We start from the raw sequence: 19,838 nt of genomic DNA, 5'->3' as shown, positions 1-19,838 counted from the left end.
TGGATCCTGTAATAATAGGTTCTCTAGTTGTAGCAGTGTCTCAGACCACTCTAACTGCTTCTGTACTAGCAGTACACAGATAATACAACTATAAGATCATATAATGAACACTGTAGTCATATGTTCCTATGTCTTACCTGTGGATCCTGTAATAATAGGTTCTCTAGTTGTAGTAGTGTTTGTGGCCATTCTAACTGCTCCACTGTACTAGCAGTACATAGATACACCTTGGTATTACTGAAGGCTACAAAGTGGCTGTTCTCCCTCTGGAAAAAATAAAATATAGAAAAGTCTCTACATAAGAATAAGAATAATAAAACAATAATAATATTCTTGTACTAGTATCTAACAATGTGACACCAGTGTCAACACCCCCTCACTGCTGGTGTCTCTTCAACCCCCCACCCCCACCCTCCATCCCTGTCTACCTGTGTGATACTTACCAGTGCTAACACCCCCTCACTGCTGGTGTCTCTTCAACCCCCACCCCCACCCTCCATCCCTGTCTACCTGTGTGATACTTACCAGTGTTAACACCCCTTCACTGCAGGTGTCTCTTCAACCCCCACCCTCCATCCCTGTCTACCTGTGTGATACTTACCAGTGTTAACACCCCTTCACTGCTGGTGTCTCTTCAACCCCCCACCCCCACCCTCCATCCCTGTCTACCTGTGTGATACTTACCAGTGCTAACACCCCCTCACTGCTGGTGTCTCTTCAACCCCCCACCCTCACCCTCTATCCTTGTCTACCTGTGTGATACTTACCAGTGCTAACACCCCCTCACTGCAGGTGTCTCTGCCCCTGATACCCAAGATGTCACCTGGAAGACCTGTCATTACAAAACAATATATCGTTTAATAACTAAAATGCACTTATGCATTTGCCTTATAAATGGATATTTTCTCTTTTAATTTTTGGTAACAGCTTTATTTATTCATTGGTGCATTGGCTTAATTAAAAAATCTGGTTTAGAACAAAAAGATGCTAGACAATGATTTAAAAGTTGGTAGTAATAGTATTTTGTCTACAAATCATTGCACATTCCAAAATATTTTCAAGATTTCTGGTTTTTGTTCAATAAAAATCTTGAGATTTAAGTTCTTCAATTCATTTTGAACAATTTCAAAATAATTTGAGGGGCAAAGGTTAGAAGTCTTGTTTCTACATTTATATTCTATACCTAATTATTGTCACACAGAGAATGACATTATAAACACGATTAACTTTTGCTCTCAAACTTATACAATTAAATCACAGGTTATTCCAGTCAAATCCTCCCCCCGTCCAAAAAATTGACACAAGCATTAGTCACAACCAGCTGATTGTCGATATCAATATCTCCCACAATTCAAGTTTTTATAGAATTCATCAATTCAAAACCTACCTTCAATTTCCAGGAGTGACTCGTTTGTTTTCCCCCTGAGATAAACACTTCCATTTATCAGCAGCACAATATGATCATCTATAAAGGTCACCCAATCAATGGTCCGGCCGCCCTGAGAGAAATCAAATGATATCAATATCCTTTATAGTAATAACCCTTGGTCTCCTGGGCAAGGAATCATTAAGATTGGAATAAGAATTGATACAGAGCTGTCATATGAAAGAAATTATTCAAATGACCATTTTCCAAGAGCTGGGAAGAAAAGCATGCTATGAGATTTAGTGACCTCTGCCAGACCTCCCCGTTTATAAAAAAATAACTATTAAATTTACAGGAATTCTGCTCTTAAAATGGATAACATCTTGCATCACAAGAAATATAAAAGTGCATGTGAACCAATAAAAGGTACTTTGTTCCAGGTGTCAAAAAGACAAAATTGTCCAATTATCCATTTCTTACTTGATCATCAGCTTTTTTACCTGAAAGTTGCAGGGGTATGTAGGAAAACAAGATTAACTTTAATGGAATGAACATCAGAATACCCCTGTCCACCAGTGTGATGGAATCAAGTAATGTGCAGTAAGTGTAACATATAGATTGTGTTAGGAGAGCCAGGGGAACATCCCAACACAATGGAAATACCTGGAATCCTGCAGGCACACCCAAGTGCTGGGTACTGGCAAAGTTATCCTGGGACATTAACAGCTCATCCCTGGAATACAATAGGCTTTTATTTAATTCATACAGATGTAACTGAAATAAAACTGTAAATAGAGTTCAATACACAATCAACAAATATGCACACAATGCAGTAAAATATCCATATTATGGTTTCAGAATGATCAGGACTTAAAATGCACTTTTTGTGCTTCAAATTATTTGCTGAGTATGAAAAAATTTAAAAATAAAAACAATAATGCTATCCTACATTTTACATGGATTACAATAAAAAAAAAACCTCTCCAAAGTATTTTCCTCAATATAAAACATTAAATAAAGAAGCAACAGCACCAAACAATATCATAAAATGAATACAAAGTAAATATCCAAATATACAACACAAATGGAATTAGCATAAGCAGAACAACACACAAGGACACTCCTGCCCAAGAGAACAACCAGCTAGACTACCTGGCTAAAACTACAGCCACATTTTGCATGCAGGGATCCTGGGGGAGAAAGGGAGAGAAATGTTGGCATAATGAGATCAAAATGGCGAAATAAATTGACAGATTTAATAACAAATAAGGACATGTGCAAAAATGAAGACGTGGACCTCTTCTCTCACCAAGTTCTTTTATCTTCATGGTCATGTTTACTCGGTCAGAGGTTGCCTGTATTCAAATATTTACCCAACATAAAGTAATGTGACATAATATTATGTACTCTACTTGCCATATATATAAAAGAACTTTAAAAGAGAGGCAGCGAAAAAGGCCCTACAGAGTTAGGCATATTTGGTATATATATGCAAAAAAAATTTCACATTTCTTTCATAAGCTCTGCTGTTTTAAAGCAACAGCATCCTAATATAAACCATTTTCATTTTTCTTTTGTAATTTTTGCTTCAATAATACAAATACCAGTGACCTCCCTCTGGTTGCTTACCTTCATCATCCTAGGCTTGATCTTATTGGCAGTGAAAATACTGTCCTAAAAAGAAATGGAGCTTTGCTTTCAAGGTTTTATAGCAAAATTTCAAATTAGTAACTATTAGTCTATTACAATCACATATGATGCACTGTTCTGATACAAAAATTTAGGTACTTTAACTTTAAATGAAGAAAACCAAATTCTATACCTCTGTTCTGGATTCTCTCATCATCTGGTATTTCTCTTCTGGTTGCAAAATAAATGTGTCCCTACAAAATACAAACAATATACAAATAAATTTCTGACTATGGAAAGATCTCCTCACACAATTTCTTATCTTTGCATTAAAAAAATTAAATGAAATAATTGTTTATATACTCTACATATCAATGAACTACAAACAAAGATAATCAATTTAATTGAAATTTTTAGATTTATCTTTGTGAAAAGAAAATTTCAAGTAATTATAAGTTAATTAAAAGTAAATAAAATGGAATAAAATCAAGTGATGTTTACATACTCTATGAAGCACTCATAAACAGCGACTGGTCGTTTGCCAATTATCTTAAAGCTTGTTTGTACATCTTCAGGGTGGGAAGAAATTGAAAATATCCAAATCCTGTATGCAAAAAAGAAACGAAAACAATGACTTGAATGAGAGTAACAAACCTCTTCACTGTCATTGAAGATGCTTAATATAATTCCATTTCAGTTTAAATCATCTTAATGATAATCTTTTATTCATACTTCAGTAAAAAAAAATCCCATTTTTTTAAAACTTCAGTCAGACAACATATCTTACAGTATTAAGTTGATTCATTAAAAAGGTTTTCTTCATATTTCAAACAAAAACCAAGTTTTAGTAATTTCCAGAGGTAGGGAAAAATACACTCCTCACCCCAAGTTCTGGTCAAATTCCCGCAAGGTGACCTCTCTGTGAGGCATATGTTTGGACTGCAGGGCAAACTGAACATGAGGCTGCTGGCCCAGGTAATGGAATTGTTTGCTTAGGACTTGGGAATACTGGAAATTGTGCAGGAATTTATTTAGAAAAGAGATGAAAATTTGAAAAAAAACTTTAAAATAATGACTGTTAACTTATTGATGTACTTCTTACATGCCTAAAACTGCATACATTTGCACCAACATTATGAAATATAGACATTAAAATGTTTCCTTAGTTTAACAATTAACTTTTGTTTAAAAAATCACACTTAGAATAGCTACGTTTATTAACCATACATTACTGATATGATAAAAATTATAATGCCATAACAATAATTCAACTTAATGAGCATGACCCCATTTTTGTGGTAAAAATCAAAAATCTTGATCACATGCTAGATCAACATGGCCCAATGGGTGAAAAATTGCACTTCACAGTCCCACACCCCTAGTAAAATAATCTATGTGCACATCAGCTTATTGATTGATCCCGGATCGTTTTCATAACTTATTGATTTAGACTGCAACCCTTTTAAGTGTTTAGCCATATTGATTTTCCCTTGCTCAGCACAAACTATTGGCTGCTCTTATCTCAAGTTCATCGATAAGTCTACAAATGTTCCCTGCATAGCAACGTTAACACAGGTACAGGGCAGCAGGCACAGAACAGGTGGGTTACGCTTTTTACCTCGTTGGCAACTTTATCATTTAATGACAAATGCCATAGTAACAAGCAGGCTACACCAGGCATACTGTACTGAGAACATGCTGAAATAAATCAGTTCAGGGATTTAAAATATAACTGGAGTGTATAAATGAGATTTACATTAGTCTACCAGATGTGAGTCAGTATAGCCTCTATGAAAGTTAACTTGTGTGTTGATTTCTGTTAAGAGCTGATTTGATAGGCCTTAGTTACAAGGCTTAGGGGCAGAAATTATCAAAGTTAAATTTCATAATCTGAATAGATTGGCTGGGATGGGACTGTGTGGGGTATTGATTGATAGATAGCTTGTACACAGGGCGTTCAACTAAATCCAAGCTGTCATTTGTTCTACATATATACATACTGGTCTGCCATCTATACATGACAATCCACCAGAGACATGCTATCTGGGCAGTTACAATAGAGTGTAATAGCAAGGCCAAGTGAAGGTTTTGCCTCTCAGTAACACTATAGTCTGAAGATAGAAACTTTAAAATTCTTTAGGTGCAATAAATTAAGTTTTAATGTGAACCAATGTTGAAATATTGACAACAGCTATTGTGACCCCCCCCCCCCCGCCCAAAAAATCACCAGGCTGTCAACTTCCAAATATTACCATAATTATTTGAAATTTTCAAAATTTATTTAAATATCTAATTTTTTCAAACTTAATCATTTATGTTATAAAATAACATAATTTCTGTCACAAAGCCAAATCACTTTTAAAAACTTCAGAATCATTTAATTTACAGTATTACTAACAAAACAAAGTTTGTGGAAATTTATCAATATTCATCTTGTTTAAATTTATTGACCAATGACAGTAAACAATTCTATTTTCAGCCCACAATGGACAGCCCAGACAATAGCTGTTATCAGGAGGGGTCTTCAGTTTGCCAGGTGTGTACCACACAGTACCCCTCAGACACTGACCAGCACCTTCAGTTAACACACCTGCCATTTGACCATGAGCTCTGTCCAGACTGTTCTCTACTGTTACTGTTCCGTAACAGAGAAGATCCTGATTATACTTCACATATTCAAGAGCTTAAAGGAAAGACCAACTTGGTGGAGTTAATTGAAACAATTCACAATTCAGATCATAGAAATGTTGGCTCTCAGTCAGTCCATTGCTCAGAGCATCCAGGGCAGGACGTTACAGGGTTTTGTAAAACTTGTCAAAAAACTGTCTGCGATATCTGTTCCCATGCAGTTACCAGGGCAACAACTGTCAACAATGTCAACACAACCAATGAAATTGCTCAACACAATGGTAGCACAACAAGTGTCGACTCGGACAACCTACGTCATCAAGAATTAGAAAGCAACAATGGGACAGACCTAGATGACGATCATCAAAGTCAGCATACAACTGACGCTGATGATGAAAATGAAACTAGCAGCGAAAAATCTTTTAACACCACGAAATCTGCACCAAGTGGCACAAAACTCAACCACTTTCCAGCCACTGAAGAATCAGGTACGATGGTCAACCACAGCGACCATGACATCTGCGACATATACCAAGCTGGAGAAATCATGGCTGACAAACTACGCAAAGATATCGTCTGTGTAAAACAGGCGGTGAGTGATAAGCAGATGCATGTGGAAGATGTGCTGGCAGAGAAAGAAATGTTGGCAAGTGTGAAGAAGACAGCCCTGCAGAAAGCTGACGAAATATTTGCTAAAATGATAGAGGTAATTAATACTTATTTTCAACTGTTTTACTATATAATATCTATTTAATTAAATATGTTCTTCAAGTTAAAAAGGAAATACATTTTCCCCACTGTTATGCTTTTGATCAGATAAGGTGTGAAAAAATGTATAACTACACTTATGCAATAGTGATCAATTTTACTTACAGCCTATGAAGTTACAGTAATATTATTATTTACAGGTCATAAAGAAAAAACACCAGGAAGTCACCACCACCATTCAGGAGAAATTTCAAGAGAAATCCAAACATCTTGACCAGCACATAGATTCCTGTGAGAGCCAAATCCTCTGTATGGACAGCACAGTACAAGTATACAACGCTGCGCTACGAGACTTGGACGTCCCAAACCTCGTCACCATGGCAACAACACACTGCAAAATGTTGGAAAACAAGGTCCAGGAGTACAACAACACCCACACAGACTCTGGGAAAAATTACATCGAGTTTGACAGCGGTCCTTGCGTAGAGTATGTGTCGTCTGCCCAGGAATACATCCAAGTCCGCCATGACGAAAAGCAGCTCCCGGCAGTGGTCCAGGTTGAGACGGTTCCCGCCACAGCAGGTTTCACGTCCACAGTGGACATAACACTCTCCAGCAGCAGCAAGGTGGCACTATCTGGTTACCCAGTGGAAGTTGAGATAAGGGACAAATACAATGATGTCATCAAGTGTGCTGTTCAAGACAATGAAGACGGCACATACACTGCTCACTTCAAGCCCCAGGTTTCAGGCATGCACTACGGGTCCGTCAACCCGATTGACAACAAGACTACAGTACGAGGAAGTCAGTTTGAGTTTGACGTACAGAGCAATGATCCTGTCCTTTGGTTTGGCGGAAAAGGAAAAGAACCTGGGCTGTTCAACTTTCCTCGTACCCTCACAGTAGACCTCACAGGGGATGTTTACGTAGTCGACGAGCTATGTCGGGTTCAGATCTTCAACGAACTTGGAACTTTCAAGAGTCACTTCAAACTGGACGGTGATCTGAAAGATTACAACGCCGTGGGGGTTGCTGTTTGCAGTTCTGACGACATGCTCATCTGTCCTCTGATGAAGAAAGACCAGCATCTGGGAGGGTGTGTGAACACGATCGCAAAACTAACAAAAACGGGAGAACAGGTGAGCATGGCCACCCAACCCTTCCAGTGTGGGATGCACCTGGCTATTAACAGCAAGGATCAGATCATAGTGGCTGACCTGTTTGGAAAGTGTCTCTACATCCTCTCGGACACCAGCGGGGAACAAATACAAACAGTCAGCGGAAGAGGATTAAAAAACTTCCGTGGCCCTAACTGTGTGTGTGTCATGGATGACGACAGTATCGTGGTCTCAGATACTTCAAACAACTGCATCCACGTGTTTGATGAGGTGGGGAACTACCTTTTCAACTTTGGTCAGAAGGGGCACAGAAAGGGGGAGTTCCGGGGGCCCCAGGGAGTGGCAGCTGACCATTGCGGCCATATTCTGGTGGCAGACCAGTATAACAACAGAGTCCAGGTATTTGACCGCAACGGTCAGTTCGTGTTGTGTATTGAAAGCACAGGCAGCCCTCTCCACTGGCCCAGGGGGATAGCAGTGACCAATGACGGGCATGTGTATGTGGCAGACTCTGACCATCACATTGTCAAAAAGTTCAAATACCTTGAGTAAGGCTGGGATATTATGTACACTGGTGACTAACTTACTTTACATCTGAGACCATTAAATTTCTTTGTTTATTGGTTTCTCTTTTGTCAATTTATTGGTATTGAATTTTGAGAACTTCAGTGGTGACAATGTATCCTGCTAGCTAAAACTTTTTTTTTAACAAATGTCCATCTTCTGAAACAAACTTTTTTTATCTATTTGTACTTAAAGCGTGGTATTAAGCTAGTCAGATTCAAATTTCGTGAAATGTAAATTTGCTTTGTTTATTTCTGGAAAATTAAGAATTGTTTATTTAAATAAGATGCAAGTTTTACCTTGTCTTGGGTCATAAGAAATGGGATAGGTTTTTGAGGTTTTTGACATGCAGTCGTCCACCAGAATAAATTTTCTTTAAATAATAAGGTAGTTTCTCATCTTTAATCCTTTTAATTCCATTTTTTTCTTTTTTTGTAAGGTTTATATTTATCATTCAACAACTAAAATGAAAACACCATATATTTCGAATCACATTCTTAACATCTGTGGAGGATCTATAAACAGTATCAACACTTACAGCTGAGGGGGTCTGGGCTGAGTATGGACAATATTTATACTTACAGCTGAGGGGGTCTGGGCTGAGTATGGACAATATTTATACTTACAGCTGAGGGGGTCTGGGCTGAGTATGGACAATATTTATACTTACTGCTGAGGGGGTCTGGGCTGAGTATGGACAATATTTATACTTACTGCTGAGGGGGTCTGGGCTGAGTATGGACAATATTTATACTTACTGCTGAGGGGGTCTGGGCTGAGTATGGACAATATTTATACTTACTGCTGAGGGGATCTGGGCTGAGTATGGACAATATTTATACTTACTGCTGAGGGGATCTGGGCTGTACCATTTCTTTCCCTGGCAGATACATGCTGATCATTCACAACCCATACTTTGTAGATATCCTGAAGTCAGACAGAAGAATGTGACATTTCATTCTATAAGTAAAGGAGTATGACAAAAATTAATGTCAAAAGTTTAAAGGTACTGTTTGTAAGATTTAAGCCATTTTAATGTTTTAATTGGTCTTTTTTTTTTTTTGTACATGTATAATGCATTTATGATCATGAGTGAAAGTCCTGTTTCATCATATTTTTAGGTTTTGAAAAAACTGTATTTTTTATTGATTTTCTAAAACAAAGTGAAAATGAAGATAACATCATAACTGCTTACTAGACAAGTCATGAAAAAAGCCTTTAAAAACACATAAACAAGACATTAAATCTAATGATGACAATCACTTTAAATATTTAAATAACACCAGAAAAAAATTCCGAGCCAAAATCCCACAAACAGTCCCTAAAGCTACAAGCACATGTATATCTTCATTTCAATGCAAACATATTATGCATGATTTTCCTAACAAGTGACTTAAACCAGACTAATAAAAAGACATTAAAAATCAGGGACTAAAATTAGGGCCACAATAAAAATCCACTGCTCTACTTGCCATGGTATGGTCTGATGTTGATTCAGTGTTTTCATGATGAATTGAAACAGATAAAGATCTAAAAGAGAAATAAATTCAACAATAAACGTACCAGTGACTTTACAAATATTGTGAAAAGGGAAAAATACATTGCTATAGTATAAGACACAAGCTTGGCCCATGTAGTCAAAGGATACCAATCAGCTATTAATTTTTTTTCTACTTCCAAGTTCTGTCAAAGTATTCATGTCTCCATATCTAACTTACTGAAACTAGTTAAAGATGTGTCTTCTTAATTTAAAAGGACTCACAAAAAATTCCAAACTATTATTTAATCAATAAGACAATAACCCTTACTGATTATCGCTTTTAACCAAGTACCATCGATAACAGGCGTGGTAGGCCTGAACATTTATATAGCGGCCTGCTTCCTCTGTGCTGCTGCCGTTCAACTGAAGATAAAAGAAAATGTTAATTTACAGCAGTTTACAAGGCTGAGAAGCATGTAGGAAATGAGAAAAATCCCCTCTTCTATTTACAATAATCTTCAGCTAGAAACATTCAATAATGACTTTTTCATTATCATAAAACAAAGCAAAATCTTTATTTCTTTCACTACAAATAAGTGCAGTAAGTTATAAAGTTAAGTTTTACTTCAAAAATGTTTGCCTGATCAGGTAGTGAAATAACAGTTTGGTTGGTTAACATTAAAAACCAGTTCCTGACCTTAAGATCTACTTTATACTGTCCTGGTTTACTGCAAGTCAGGGAGGCAACTTGAGAACTGAGAAAAAAGCACTAAAACTATCACAGAAGCTATAAGTAAAATTATTTCTATCTCAAGCATCTTTCCCACTCCTTATTTATAAATAACATTAACCTGAACCAGGTCATACAAGAAATAAAAATTATTTAAATATGTCAAATATATAATTAAATGTTTTATAAAGAGATAATAAATAAATGTTCACATTTATTTAATTCAAATGATAAAAATCCCCTCTATTCACTGATTTAGCCATAATGAATTCATTTCAAAACTTCCCATATAGAGGAAATATGGACAGTGAAGAAGAAAACTAGATTTATTATTTTTATGCAAATAAATCATTTTTACCTCTTGTTAGAGACAACGCAATTTCCATTTATGTGCCATTCTATCTCTACTCCATCTTGTTCAAACAAATACTCTAGCTTGATCTAACAAATCACAAAGAAAAGATTCACTGAAAAGCAATCACTACTGCTACAGATTTTTTTGTTTTCAATCATGCAAATTTTTATGTTACAGAACCAGCCTTGTAGTAGTACAATGTTTATATTATGTAGCATTGGCAGAAAATGATGGAGTACACTTTAAAGGTCTAGATTTTCACAGAAAGTATCAACAAGAGTGTGTTACTTACTGGATTTCTTGTGTTGAAAAGTTCTGATTGCCCAATTTCATTACCATATCTAAAATATCATAAACAGAAATCACCATAAATCATCAGTAAATTCTGGCAGTGTTAAATTTGAGAAATTCAATTCATGAAGTGTGGTTGAATGATATCATTTTCTGAACTAGCATTTTTAATCCCTGTTCTGGCCACATCTTTTACAACAAAACAGTATGAGTATCACATGATGTCCTTATTAAATACACTGGTATTCAGTGAGTTTCCGATAAATTCTAAGAAAAAAAAGATATTGATGCGCTAGGATGCCAGGTGGTTTCAGAATCTTCTCGCTCAATTTTGAATACTCGTAACTTTAAAAAATCCTAATCAAATTCTTACTACATTGTTACCTCCAAGTTTCTCTGCTTTTCTTTGTGAATATCAAAAGGCAGAAAATGACCCAGCGAATAAATGTCATTTTTGCAGTCCAAAGTTTCTACTCCTTTCCCGCTCAGTCGTTCCGTCTCCGCCAGATGGAGCTCGTGGCTAGCAGGTTGGTTTCATTGCGGTAGTTGAGACATGAGCATTGTTATCATTGTGTTTTTATCACAAAAAATGCTAATATAAACGAAGAAATGAACAAAATTGGCTAAATACACAGATCATTATGACTTGGCAACGCTGGCCTTTTAACCTTATTGCAGTCTCGTTTAGCGTGAATAATTTCCTGAAATAAGCGTTTTTCAGGATGCTAGTGTCATTTGTTTTGGAAAAATGAAAAGATTGTCTCTCTTAGAGAAGGTCACGTACATGTAATCGAGCCTTTAGTAGTCAAATAAAATGTCGCTTATTTTCAATTTTTGAGGGTCGTTTCGTAACAACTTTGCTTCTGATCTTGAAATCCAAATTTCAAACAAAAGTCTAATCATTTTCATCTTCATTTCATTCTGATAAATGATTTGATTGGCCTCATTGGTCGCAAAATAAAATCCTGATGCACTGAAAATGTTATAAAACAACATAAAAAGGGGAAAAAATAAAGAAAAAGAGTTCCAGCATTCACCCCCTGTTAAATTTATCCTACATCGTGACAAAAATGTGGTGTTTCACATGAAATCAACATTTTGACTTTTCTTAAAAGTTCCAGCCATGTGAAAAGACAGAAACAAGGGATCACAAACGAAAAAATCCCTTGTGATACAGGATTCGGGGACGTCCGAGATTTTCACCCTCTTACGTCAGCTAACCCTGTCCTGTATGTATCTTATAAAGGGCGGACACTCTGTATTTTAATACTGGTATATACGTATGCTGTGACAGTTTATGATCGTTACATGGCAATACGGAATTTTTTATTACAGAAGGTCATATAATAAAGGAAATAATGCAACGCCGTTAATATCCCGAGATCACTAATAGGAAATAATACACTGTGTGGTTTTAAGTAGACGTAACAACAGTTGAGCATTTACGTATTTGAGGAAATTATAACCAGTTACATGAAAAGTTTATTTTAAAAATCTTGCGCGTGTTCAATATCGCTGAAAACACGCTGTTTAATGTTGGAGTCTTTCTTCACAAACGATTTCTATGTATCTTCGCTGGTGTTACGAAATAGTTTCCTTTGGGAGTAAACAGCGCCAGGTGATAATTCAATGTTGAATTATACATTACGACATTCGTGCTAAAAACTTTTCAAATGACAAGTTATTCATTTACGTGAAAAAACAAAAAATAAAAAGTTATTGTCTCCCCTTTGAAGGTAGGCCTACTTTATTTTTCACATAGATTGCTTTATGCCTTAATACATGTGTGATAAAATATATTAAGTAATTTTAATATTCATGCTGTTTAATAGTACAGAGAAATAAATGAAAATAAAAAATTGGAATAAAAAAAACGCCATTTGGTAGGCCTATCTCTAATGCCTTATATAGTGTTTATAGCACTATCTGTTTATACTTGTGGAAGCAAAGAAAAAAATCGACGTTTGACTACATATTCAATTAACATTTACTGTTCACAATTCTCCCATGAAATGTTTAATTTTTTCAAGATCTTTGAAAGACCGTGGTCGTTGGAAAAAAAAAATTTTCATGGAAGTGTTATGGCGACAAATCAATGTGAACATTTTAAAAATTATCGAAGAAAAAACTTTCAGACAAGCCTAATCAGAAAGTAAAAGAAAAATTATGTAGAATATTTTCTTTCTTCAGAAAATTGTTAACAACATTTAAAACAAAGACAGCCTTTTTGTCTCCTTTTGAAGATTTTTCAAAATATTGCCATTTTTCTGAAACACTAGCACTTTTAAGTATTAAAATATCAGACTTTCCATGTTCATTTTGTATTTTTTAGATTATCATCGTCACATGAGAGAGAGAGAGAGAGAGAGTAAATGGAAGACGTGCTGTACATTCCGCTATTGGCATAATGGCATGCTTTTCAAATACGTGAATTGAGAAAAGGCAAATGTTCAAATTTAGTCATATTTCTGTAGGCATATTTACAATAGCTAGTCTACCTTCACTCTGAATGTACGATCAATTGTCGCGTCGTGATTAACTCATACCTTTGTCGCATTTTTGGCGAAGAAAAACGACACAGAAAACACAAACCAGACTTGAAAAATCCTTTAATGAACATACAGTCATTTTACGGTTGGATTTGTCAAAGAAAAGTCTAGCAGCATTTTACTTTCAAACTCGGCGCACGTTTTTGTTTTCTATTGAACTGTCGCATCTTAGAAGAAGATGCAAGGACGGTTAAAAATCGATTCACACTTGAAAAATCTTTAAATGGGTATTAAAATTGGGGCATTATTTCATCTTTAAGGTCGCAAATGACGTCTTTATGTTCTCATCTTGGTGCAACATGTTAATTCTACCGAGGTTTTTAAAGGTAAAAAATTGGTTAGGACCACAAAGATAGTTCCCTTTCCATACACAAACTGTGTTTATGAGAGGTATGAGCTTCTTTTCTCTTGGTGAAAGCCACTTTTCTTCCCACCGTCCCGTTTTCTATCTCAAGACAAAAGAGCGTGAGGAATGCCTTTGTCTTTGACATTTAACCGCCATTGTCATTTTTCAACTGCGCGTCAGAGTGGAAATCATCACGAAATAAAAGCGGCAACAAGATGCAAAATGGTTTGACTTTTTATTTCAAAGACCTGTTCTTAAAGATTGCAGCAAAAGTTCGGTCATTTATCTACGTGGGTCTGTCTACAATAGTCTATACCATCAGCTCCACACTTCGGTTTTATAATTATTTATTTTCAAACATCAGACTAAACCGTTATGATATGGTTTTATTTTCTTTCTATGCTGCTTTCCTATACAATGTTCAAAGAATGCTGGATGAGGTATATGATCTTTCTTACAAAACGGTACGATATTCCATAGAACCCCACAGGACACTACAATATAAGAATAATATTATAAACGTAAGGACAGACATAACATTTGAAATAATAAAGTTGGGAACTTATCATTAATTTTGGTTGATTTTTTAACCACCTGAAAACAACAAAAACTTCCATAGGAACAGTGTACAATAATAACAACAATAAAACGTCCTTGGAATCCTATGGAATATCTTTCCAATGCTTCAATGTTTCTGAAACCACCATAACATAGTTATCAATCAAAATGCTATTAACACAATAACATAGGAATAACCACTGCGCATAGATAAAGATTAAATATAATACATAGTGTACAAATTATAGTAATTTCTTAAAAGTTTGCCTTAATACCCCTCTCAAATTATTAAAGAAACGGCACACAGTTAACACCAAGGACTCCAGCGAGTATTACATACGCATATCTTACAAGCAAGTCTAAAGCACCATGGATGTGACTAAACATAAAAATATTCTAATTTTTATCAGTTTTAATAGCGGATTGATCAAAACTTGGCATAGAATCAACTTTCACCCTTTATTGTCTAAAACATTAGCACTAGTCGGTGAAACAATTTCTGTATTTTTAAGTCCTTGGGACATCCGACTTTCAAATTCAAATCAGTAGCAATAGATTTTTAACAAAATGTTATCGAATCCTAGTACCTGTTTACCATGTTATTGAAGCAAATTCCAGACTAGAATAAAGTTCTTGTGTTATCTAAAAATAATAATAATATCAGTCATTTTAAGAAAAGATAAACAGCATCTATCGTACTGCACATGAAAGTCAAGCTACTGCCCATTTAACTAAAACATCAGACAGACATCTAATAAACACATTTTTGTGCAACTTCATGTAATTCTGTTTTTTCTTGGCATATTCGAATCATGACTGGGAAAAGTAATGCTTGTCAAATTCAAACTTCAAAGAAAACTGCATCCCCCCCTATCTATCCGCAGCTACATTTACCCTTGTCAACACTGTGTCTCAAACGAAGTTTGACAAAAATGTCGACTTCAAAAGAGAATGGGAGAAGTTAGAGAATGTCCCTACAAAGACAGAGCTTGTTTTAAAAATACTTTCCTCACCAGGTATCTAAGTCTACATCAGCATCTCCCCTCTATTCAACAGATCAAGGACTGTTGAAATCTTTGGTTCAATAAATTGCTTAAAAATAATGCATTCTATTCATTTTAGTTCTAAACTCAAAGTGTGCCGTTGTATAGTCTAATCTGGGTTTCTAGCGTCTGTATATAAATATACACGTGTATGCCAGTAGCCCTCACTATCTGCCAAGTTTCCTATAACTGATAAACACTACGTCTAATACTGTTTCCTTTCAACCAAATATAATAACATTTTGTAAGGCAAAAAAATTATAATAAAGAAAATAAATAAAAGGAGAAATAAGAAAAAATAAAGGAAAAAAGAGTACATAGATAGAAGCTGATGCAACTTCTAAAAAAATGGCCAAATCCTGTCCACTCTACGATAATACTGCATCTAAGACTAAAACTGTACAAGTTGATGACAGTTTCACAACCATTCCCCCCAAAAACTAGAAACATATACAATAACAGCACAATTAGAATTAAACAAAATTTATGTTTATTACAATGCAGGTAAATTGCCATTAAATCTTAACTGACATCACCTTTGAAAATGCTGATTTAACATGAAGAATGGGACAACAAGACGTGAGAGAAAAAATAATGGAAAAGTGCACTAGTATGTGACCACTAGTATGTGACCACTCAAATGACCACTCAAATGACCACTCATGTGACCACTCATGTGACCACCCATGTGACCTGAAAAAAGCAACCAAAAGTCAAACCCTCTGCCCCCGAGTTTCAGATTTCTAAAGGGTGAGACAGACATGCCCCGCTGAAGATGTAAGTCTGAAACATGTTTCTGAAACCCAGGGTGCTCTTATTTCCCCGCAGACAACAGGGGTTTTGGACAGTCTTGCCATGAAGAAAATTAGTTAGAAACTTAAAAATAATAATTCAGTGACAGCCTTATATGGAAATAATAAATCAATGACAGCATAAATGGACATTAAAGACAAATAAATTCAAAACCAATGCAATACATCTTTTAAAAACAAGCATTTTTTTCCCTCTATCTTGAAAGACCCCTCCCGAAATATCACTCCAAACTGTAATCGGATTTTTGTACGCTCATATTATTGTCTTGAATGTGAATAAAACCATCTTTTAATTTTTATTGCATGCCATTCTATATATTTTTCCACAAAAAATGGCTCAACCATGGTTTAAGGCCCTGTGGGTTGAAACAGACAACATCACAGGCCTATGATGGCTGCCAGAGAGATCTCATTTTCCTTTCTCACTGAGAAAAAGAGTAATACTCTGATCTGATCTGTCACCGAAGTTTTCCTCCTCCTCTCCAGTGCTTGCGTTCATACTGAATGAGATTGTCACTTATGTACACTTGTACCTCTCTATTTACATGTAAAAACTAGAGACATTGGGAGACTGACAGAGTCTCACTGAATGACTACTTGTGCCATAGAATTGCTTTACAGGAATGGAGCCAAAAAATGCCCGGAGGTTCCACACAATAAATATGCATTTAATGCTAGGCACAAAAAAACATATATCATCACTGTAATCCTATTACTTTTCTAATCATTATTGTGTTAGTTTATATTGTCATTGTATAAGTCCTGGCCCTGGCATCATCTGTTACCGCTGAAGTTCAATGCTGTGCTTGACATTTTGTGGCAGCAGGCTGCAACTTCAGGCAATGTCTGGTGAGCTACAGCTCAGAGCATAAATTGTTAACTACCGCTTAACCTCTGTGAATTAATTGTATTTATGTATATACACATAGGCCTATGTGTGATTTTCTGCTGTAAGCAACATAGTTTTGCCAACTGTTTCATTTGTGGAAGTGTTACAAACTTTAACAGGAATGACCAAGCTGGTGCCAGGTGCCTCCCCTACAGCTCATCGTTTCTATGGAAACTTTGACATGCGTTCTGTTTTAGTTTAAAGCAGCAAAAAGGTATCTAAAGGCATCAGCAGCATGTCTGAAATTGTGTAAAAATGTGGCGACACCCAAGTTCCTTCAAAGGTTGGCAGGAAAGCTTCAAATAGGAAAGTTTCAGTGAACATATTGCATAAGATGATGCCACTAAACATGTCAGGTCGGCCCCCCTCTTTTTTTACTTCATGAGAAAGAGTTATTGTTTATACGTATAAATGGATCTAAAAGTATTGCTGCAAGCAAAGAGCAATTAAGACCTTGTGATTGGAAGTAAGTTCCAGCACCTTATCACAACACTAGTATACACAAGTAAAAAAAATCTTGCACCTATATAAAATGACATGGTTCTGCTGGAGTCAATAATGCTTGTTTTTTCTTTTTATCTTATATTTTTAAGTGATCTACAAATATTCAGCATCAGAAAAATAAATGTCTCCTCCCTATTAGGTATTTTGTATATATATTTTTTTCTGTAAAGTTCATCTCCCTCTTCCTCGTCTTCTTTTCTTCTCCTTCTTCATCAAAATAATAATAATTACAAAACTTTGTTCATTGTCTGTATATGGTTCACTGTTGACTAGGGAAAATGATTTGAGCACTATATCTCTCTCTTCTTGTCCACCCTCACTCCTGCTAATGGACTAACAGAACAATGCAGCATGACCCCCATGCTTCCTGGATAAATCCCTTTGGATGAAATTAAAATGAGCCCTGTTTGCAAAAAAAAACTTGAAAACAGTCTCCTTCAACAGTCCAAGTGATTCCTCACAATCTTCATTTTAACTTAAACTTTCTTTTATTGCTGATATGGGGTTCACAACTTATCCTGCATGGATATCTTGTATATGTGCCATACTCTCTAAACCTCCATGAAGTTGTGGATTTTGGGGGTCCAACATCGATGGGGGTCCAAGATGGCCGCCATGCCCCATCATCATGTGATGCGGGTGGCCTGGAATGAGCATGGCTTGCGAGTGGACAGGAGGACGCAATTGGGACATGTTGCTATAGGAACTGCTGGCAGGGGGCATACCATACATATCCCCTGGCATAGCTTGGAGACCTGGAAAGATTGAAAAATATGTTGTCAAGTTTTTCCACAAAAGTTAAAGCATAATAATCAAAATCATACAGAAAAAATAGCAAATGTTGTGCCTCTCTTTTATTACCCAAAAAAATTTTTATTCAAATTATTTCTTGAGGAAAATGTAATTTTTTATGAAAAATACATTTGCCAAAAATGTGTATACATACTGTCTGCAATAACAAATTGCTTTAGTCACACTCTTAACAGAAATTCCTTCAATACAAGATATTAGTATCAATATATAAACACCACAAGATTCCACGTCTTGAATTTCTTTTGATGAAATAATACAAAATAAAACAGTTTGTAAATTATCAATTTACTATTTACATATTTTTTCAGTAAGTTGTAAAATTAAGTCATTATAAACAAAAAAATGTACATCTTTTTAAATATTATCTTTTTAAGCTACCCAATAAGAGGAATAATTAAATCACAAATTAGATGAAGAGCTTCAGTAAGTAAGTGATCACAATTTTATGAACTTGTTTAATAAAATAAATTTTATAACCAAATGACACATATCCCATGTGGGTATCATCTATCCAAATCACACCCCAACTCCTCCTCTCTTATCATACTAATTAACTTGAGCAGTTAACCTATGTATAAGTCTATATCATTTTAACTGGCGGACTCCAGTAATTATGGGGAAAGCCTATCATAATGGGCAACCAAGGAGACGTCAGGTCTTTATTTCAGATTAAGATCTCAGGTGAAAGGAAGTTGGAACAAAAGTCAGCTGATCTCCACAAAGGTAGTTATATCTGTCAGGATGTGCATTCACTGTATCTGATCTCAGGAAAATGACCTCAACAATTACGTGTACCGTTATTAAACTTAAAATAGACAGGAAATAACAGAGGAGAAATCTGCCTGGTTCCTGTCATTATCTTTAACTGTCACAAAGAGAACCCATTCTTTGAACTTTTTAAGTCATAAGTTAAAGAAATATATTAAAAGAAAAATACATTTGAAAAAAATCTAAACAAGAAATAATTATTGGTACACTCTTCTTTTTTAAAGTTGATATATATTTTTGGGGGAGTAAATTGTACCAGACAAACAAAAATGTCTTTGTCAAACAGTAAGAATATAGCAAAAGTTTTCCTTCTATGATATACTAGTTTTTTTTTAATTTATGAAGAAACAAAATAAATAAACAAAAGGTATTTTGAAGAATTGTTCACACAAAATCGAGCATTAATCTAAAAACAAAATAATTTTTTCTTGAAAGTTAATGTTCAATCACAGTGAACACAAGATTCGTAATGTTCCCAATGTTGCTCTTTCTTTTTTATGTGAGAACAAAACCCTCAAAGAATGCAACATCTCTGCTAGATTGCTTTATCACCAAGACCAAAGAGTTTTTAATAGCAGACTGTAACCTTCTCCCTGCAGGTGATAATAATTTCATTTAGAGACGTTTTTGTTTTCTCTTTCCCCCAGAGACCACCAGTACCCTAACAGCATTCAAGCAACAGTCCGA

At 35.5% G+C, this 19,838-nt stretch overlaps 3 protein-coding genes across 4 annotated transcripts in view; 1 reads left to right on the top strand and 2 right to left on the bottom strand.

The window, feature by feature from the left end:
• Positions 1–7: 7 nt before the first annotated feature.
• LOC106154524 (cation channel sperm-associated auxiliary subunit epsilon-like) lies at positions 8–11,391 on the bottom strand. The gene is made up of 16 exons (XM_086998702.1): positions 11,254–11,391; positions 10,871–10,919; positions 10,582–10,664; positions 10,191–10,248; positions 9,822–9,916; positions 9,486–9,543; positions 8,860–8,940; positions 3,879–4,003; positions 3,501–3,599; positions 3,189–3,249; positions 2,996–3,040; positions 2,519–2,556; positions 2,030–2,099; positions 1,388–1,499; positions 768–832; positions 8–266 (listed from the first exon to the last, which is right to left on the bottom strand). The coding sequence occupies exons 1-16, from the start codon at positions 11,319–11,321 to the stop codon at positions 117–119; spliced, it is 1,257 nt and encodes a 418-aa protein (XP_086854828.1). The 5' UTR covers positions 11,322–11,391; the 3' UTR covers positions 8–116.
• LOC106152819 (uncharacterized) lies at positions 4,537–8,069 on the top strand. Its single transcript, XM_013526558.2, has 3 exons — positions 4,537–4,595; positions 5,475–6,329; positions 6,532–8,069. Exons 2-3 carry the CDS (start codon positions 5,481–5,483, stop codon positions 7,999–8,001), a joined length of 2,319 nt encoding a protein of 772 aa, XP_013382012.2. The 5' UTR covers positions 4,537–4,595; positions 5,475–5,480; the 3' UTR covers positions 8,002–8,069.
• Positions 11,392–13,986: 2,595 nt separating the features above from the next.
• The window catches only part of LOC106152827 (homeobox protein Meis1), a 67,965-nt gene continuing 62,113 nt past the window's right edge, over positions 13,987–19,838 (bottom strand). For both annotated transcript variants that reach the window (XM_086998324.1, XM_013526564.3), the window contains exon 12: positions 13,987–18,325. In XM_086998324.1, coding sequence (XP_086854450.1) covers positions 18,084–18,325 — 242 coding nt within the window. In that variant the 3' untranslated portion in view covers positions 13,987–18,083. The remainder of the gene's footprint in view (positions 18,326–19,838) is intronic.

Source organism: Lingula anatina, unplaced genomic scaffold (assembly GCF_051362555.1).
Source record: "Lingula anatina isolate TDL-2025a unplaced genomic scaffold, LinAna3.0 unanchor82, whole genome shotgun sequence".
Lineage (NCBI taxonomy): Eukaryota > Metazoa > Brachiopoda > Lingulata > Lingulida > Lingulidae > Lingula > Lingula anatina.
Note: the sequence above shows the minus strand (reverse complement) of the source record. Positions and strands in the feature narration are given on the sequence as shown.

Coding starts and splice junctions, on each gene's coding strand:
- LOC106152819 (XM_013526558.2), top strand. CDS start 5,481: ATGGACAGCCCAGACAATAGCTGTTATCAGGAGGGGTCTTCAGTTTGC. Junction 6,330..6,531: donor TATTTGCTAAAATGATAGAG/GTAATTAATACT, acceptor TATTATTTACAG/GTCATAAAGAAAAAACACCA.
- LOC106154524 (XM_086998702.1), bottom strand. CDS start 11,321: ATGACATTTATTCGCTGGGTCATTTTCTGCCTTTTGATATTCACAAAG. Junction 10,665..10,870: donor TTTTCAACACAAGAAATCCA/GTAAGTAACACA, acceptor GTGATTTGTTAG/ATCAAGCTAGAGTATTTGTT. Junction 10,249..10,581: donor TGCGTTGTCTCTAACAAGAG/GTAAAAATGATT, acceptor CTTTTTTCTCAG/TTCTCAAGTTGCCTCCCTGA.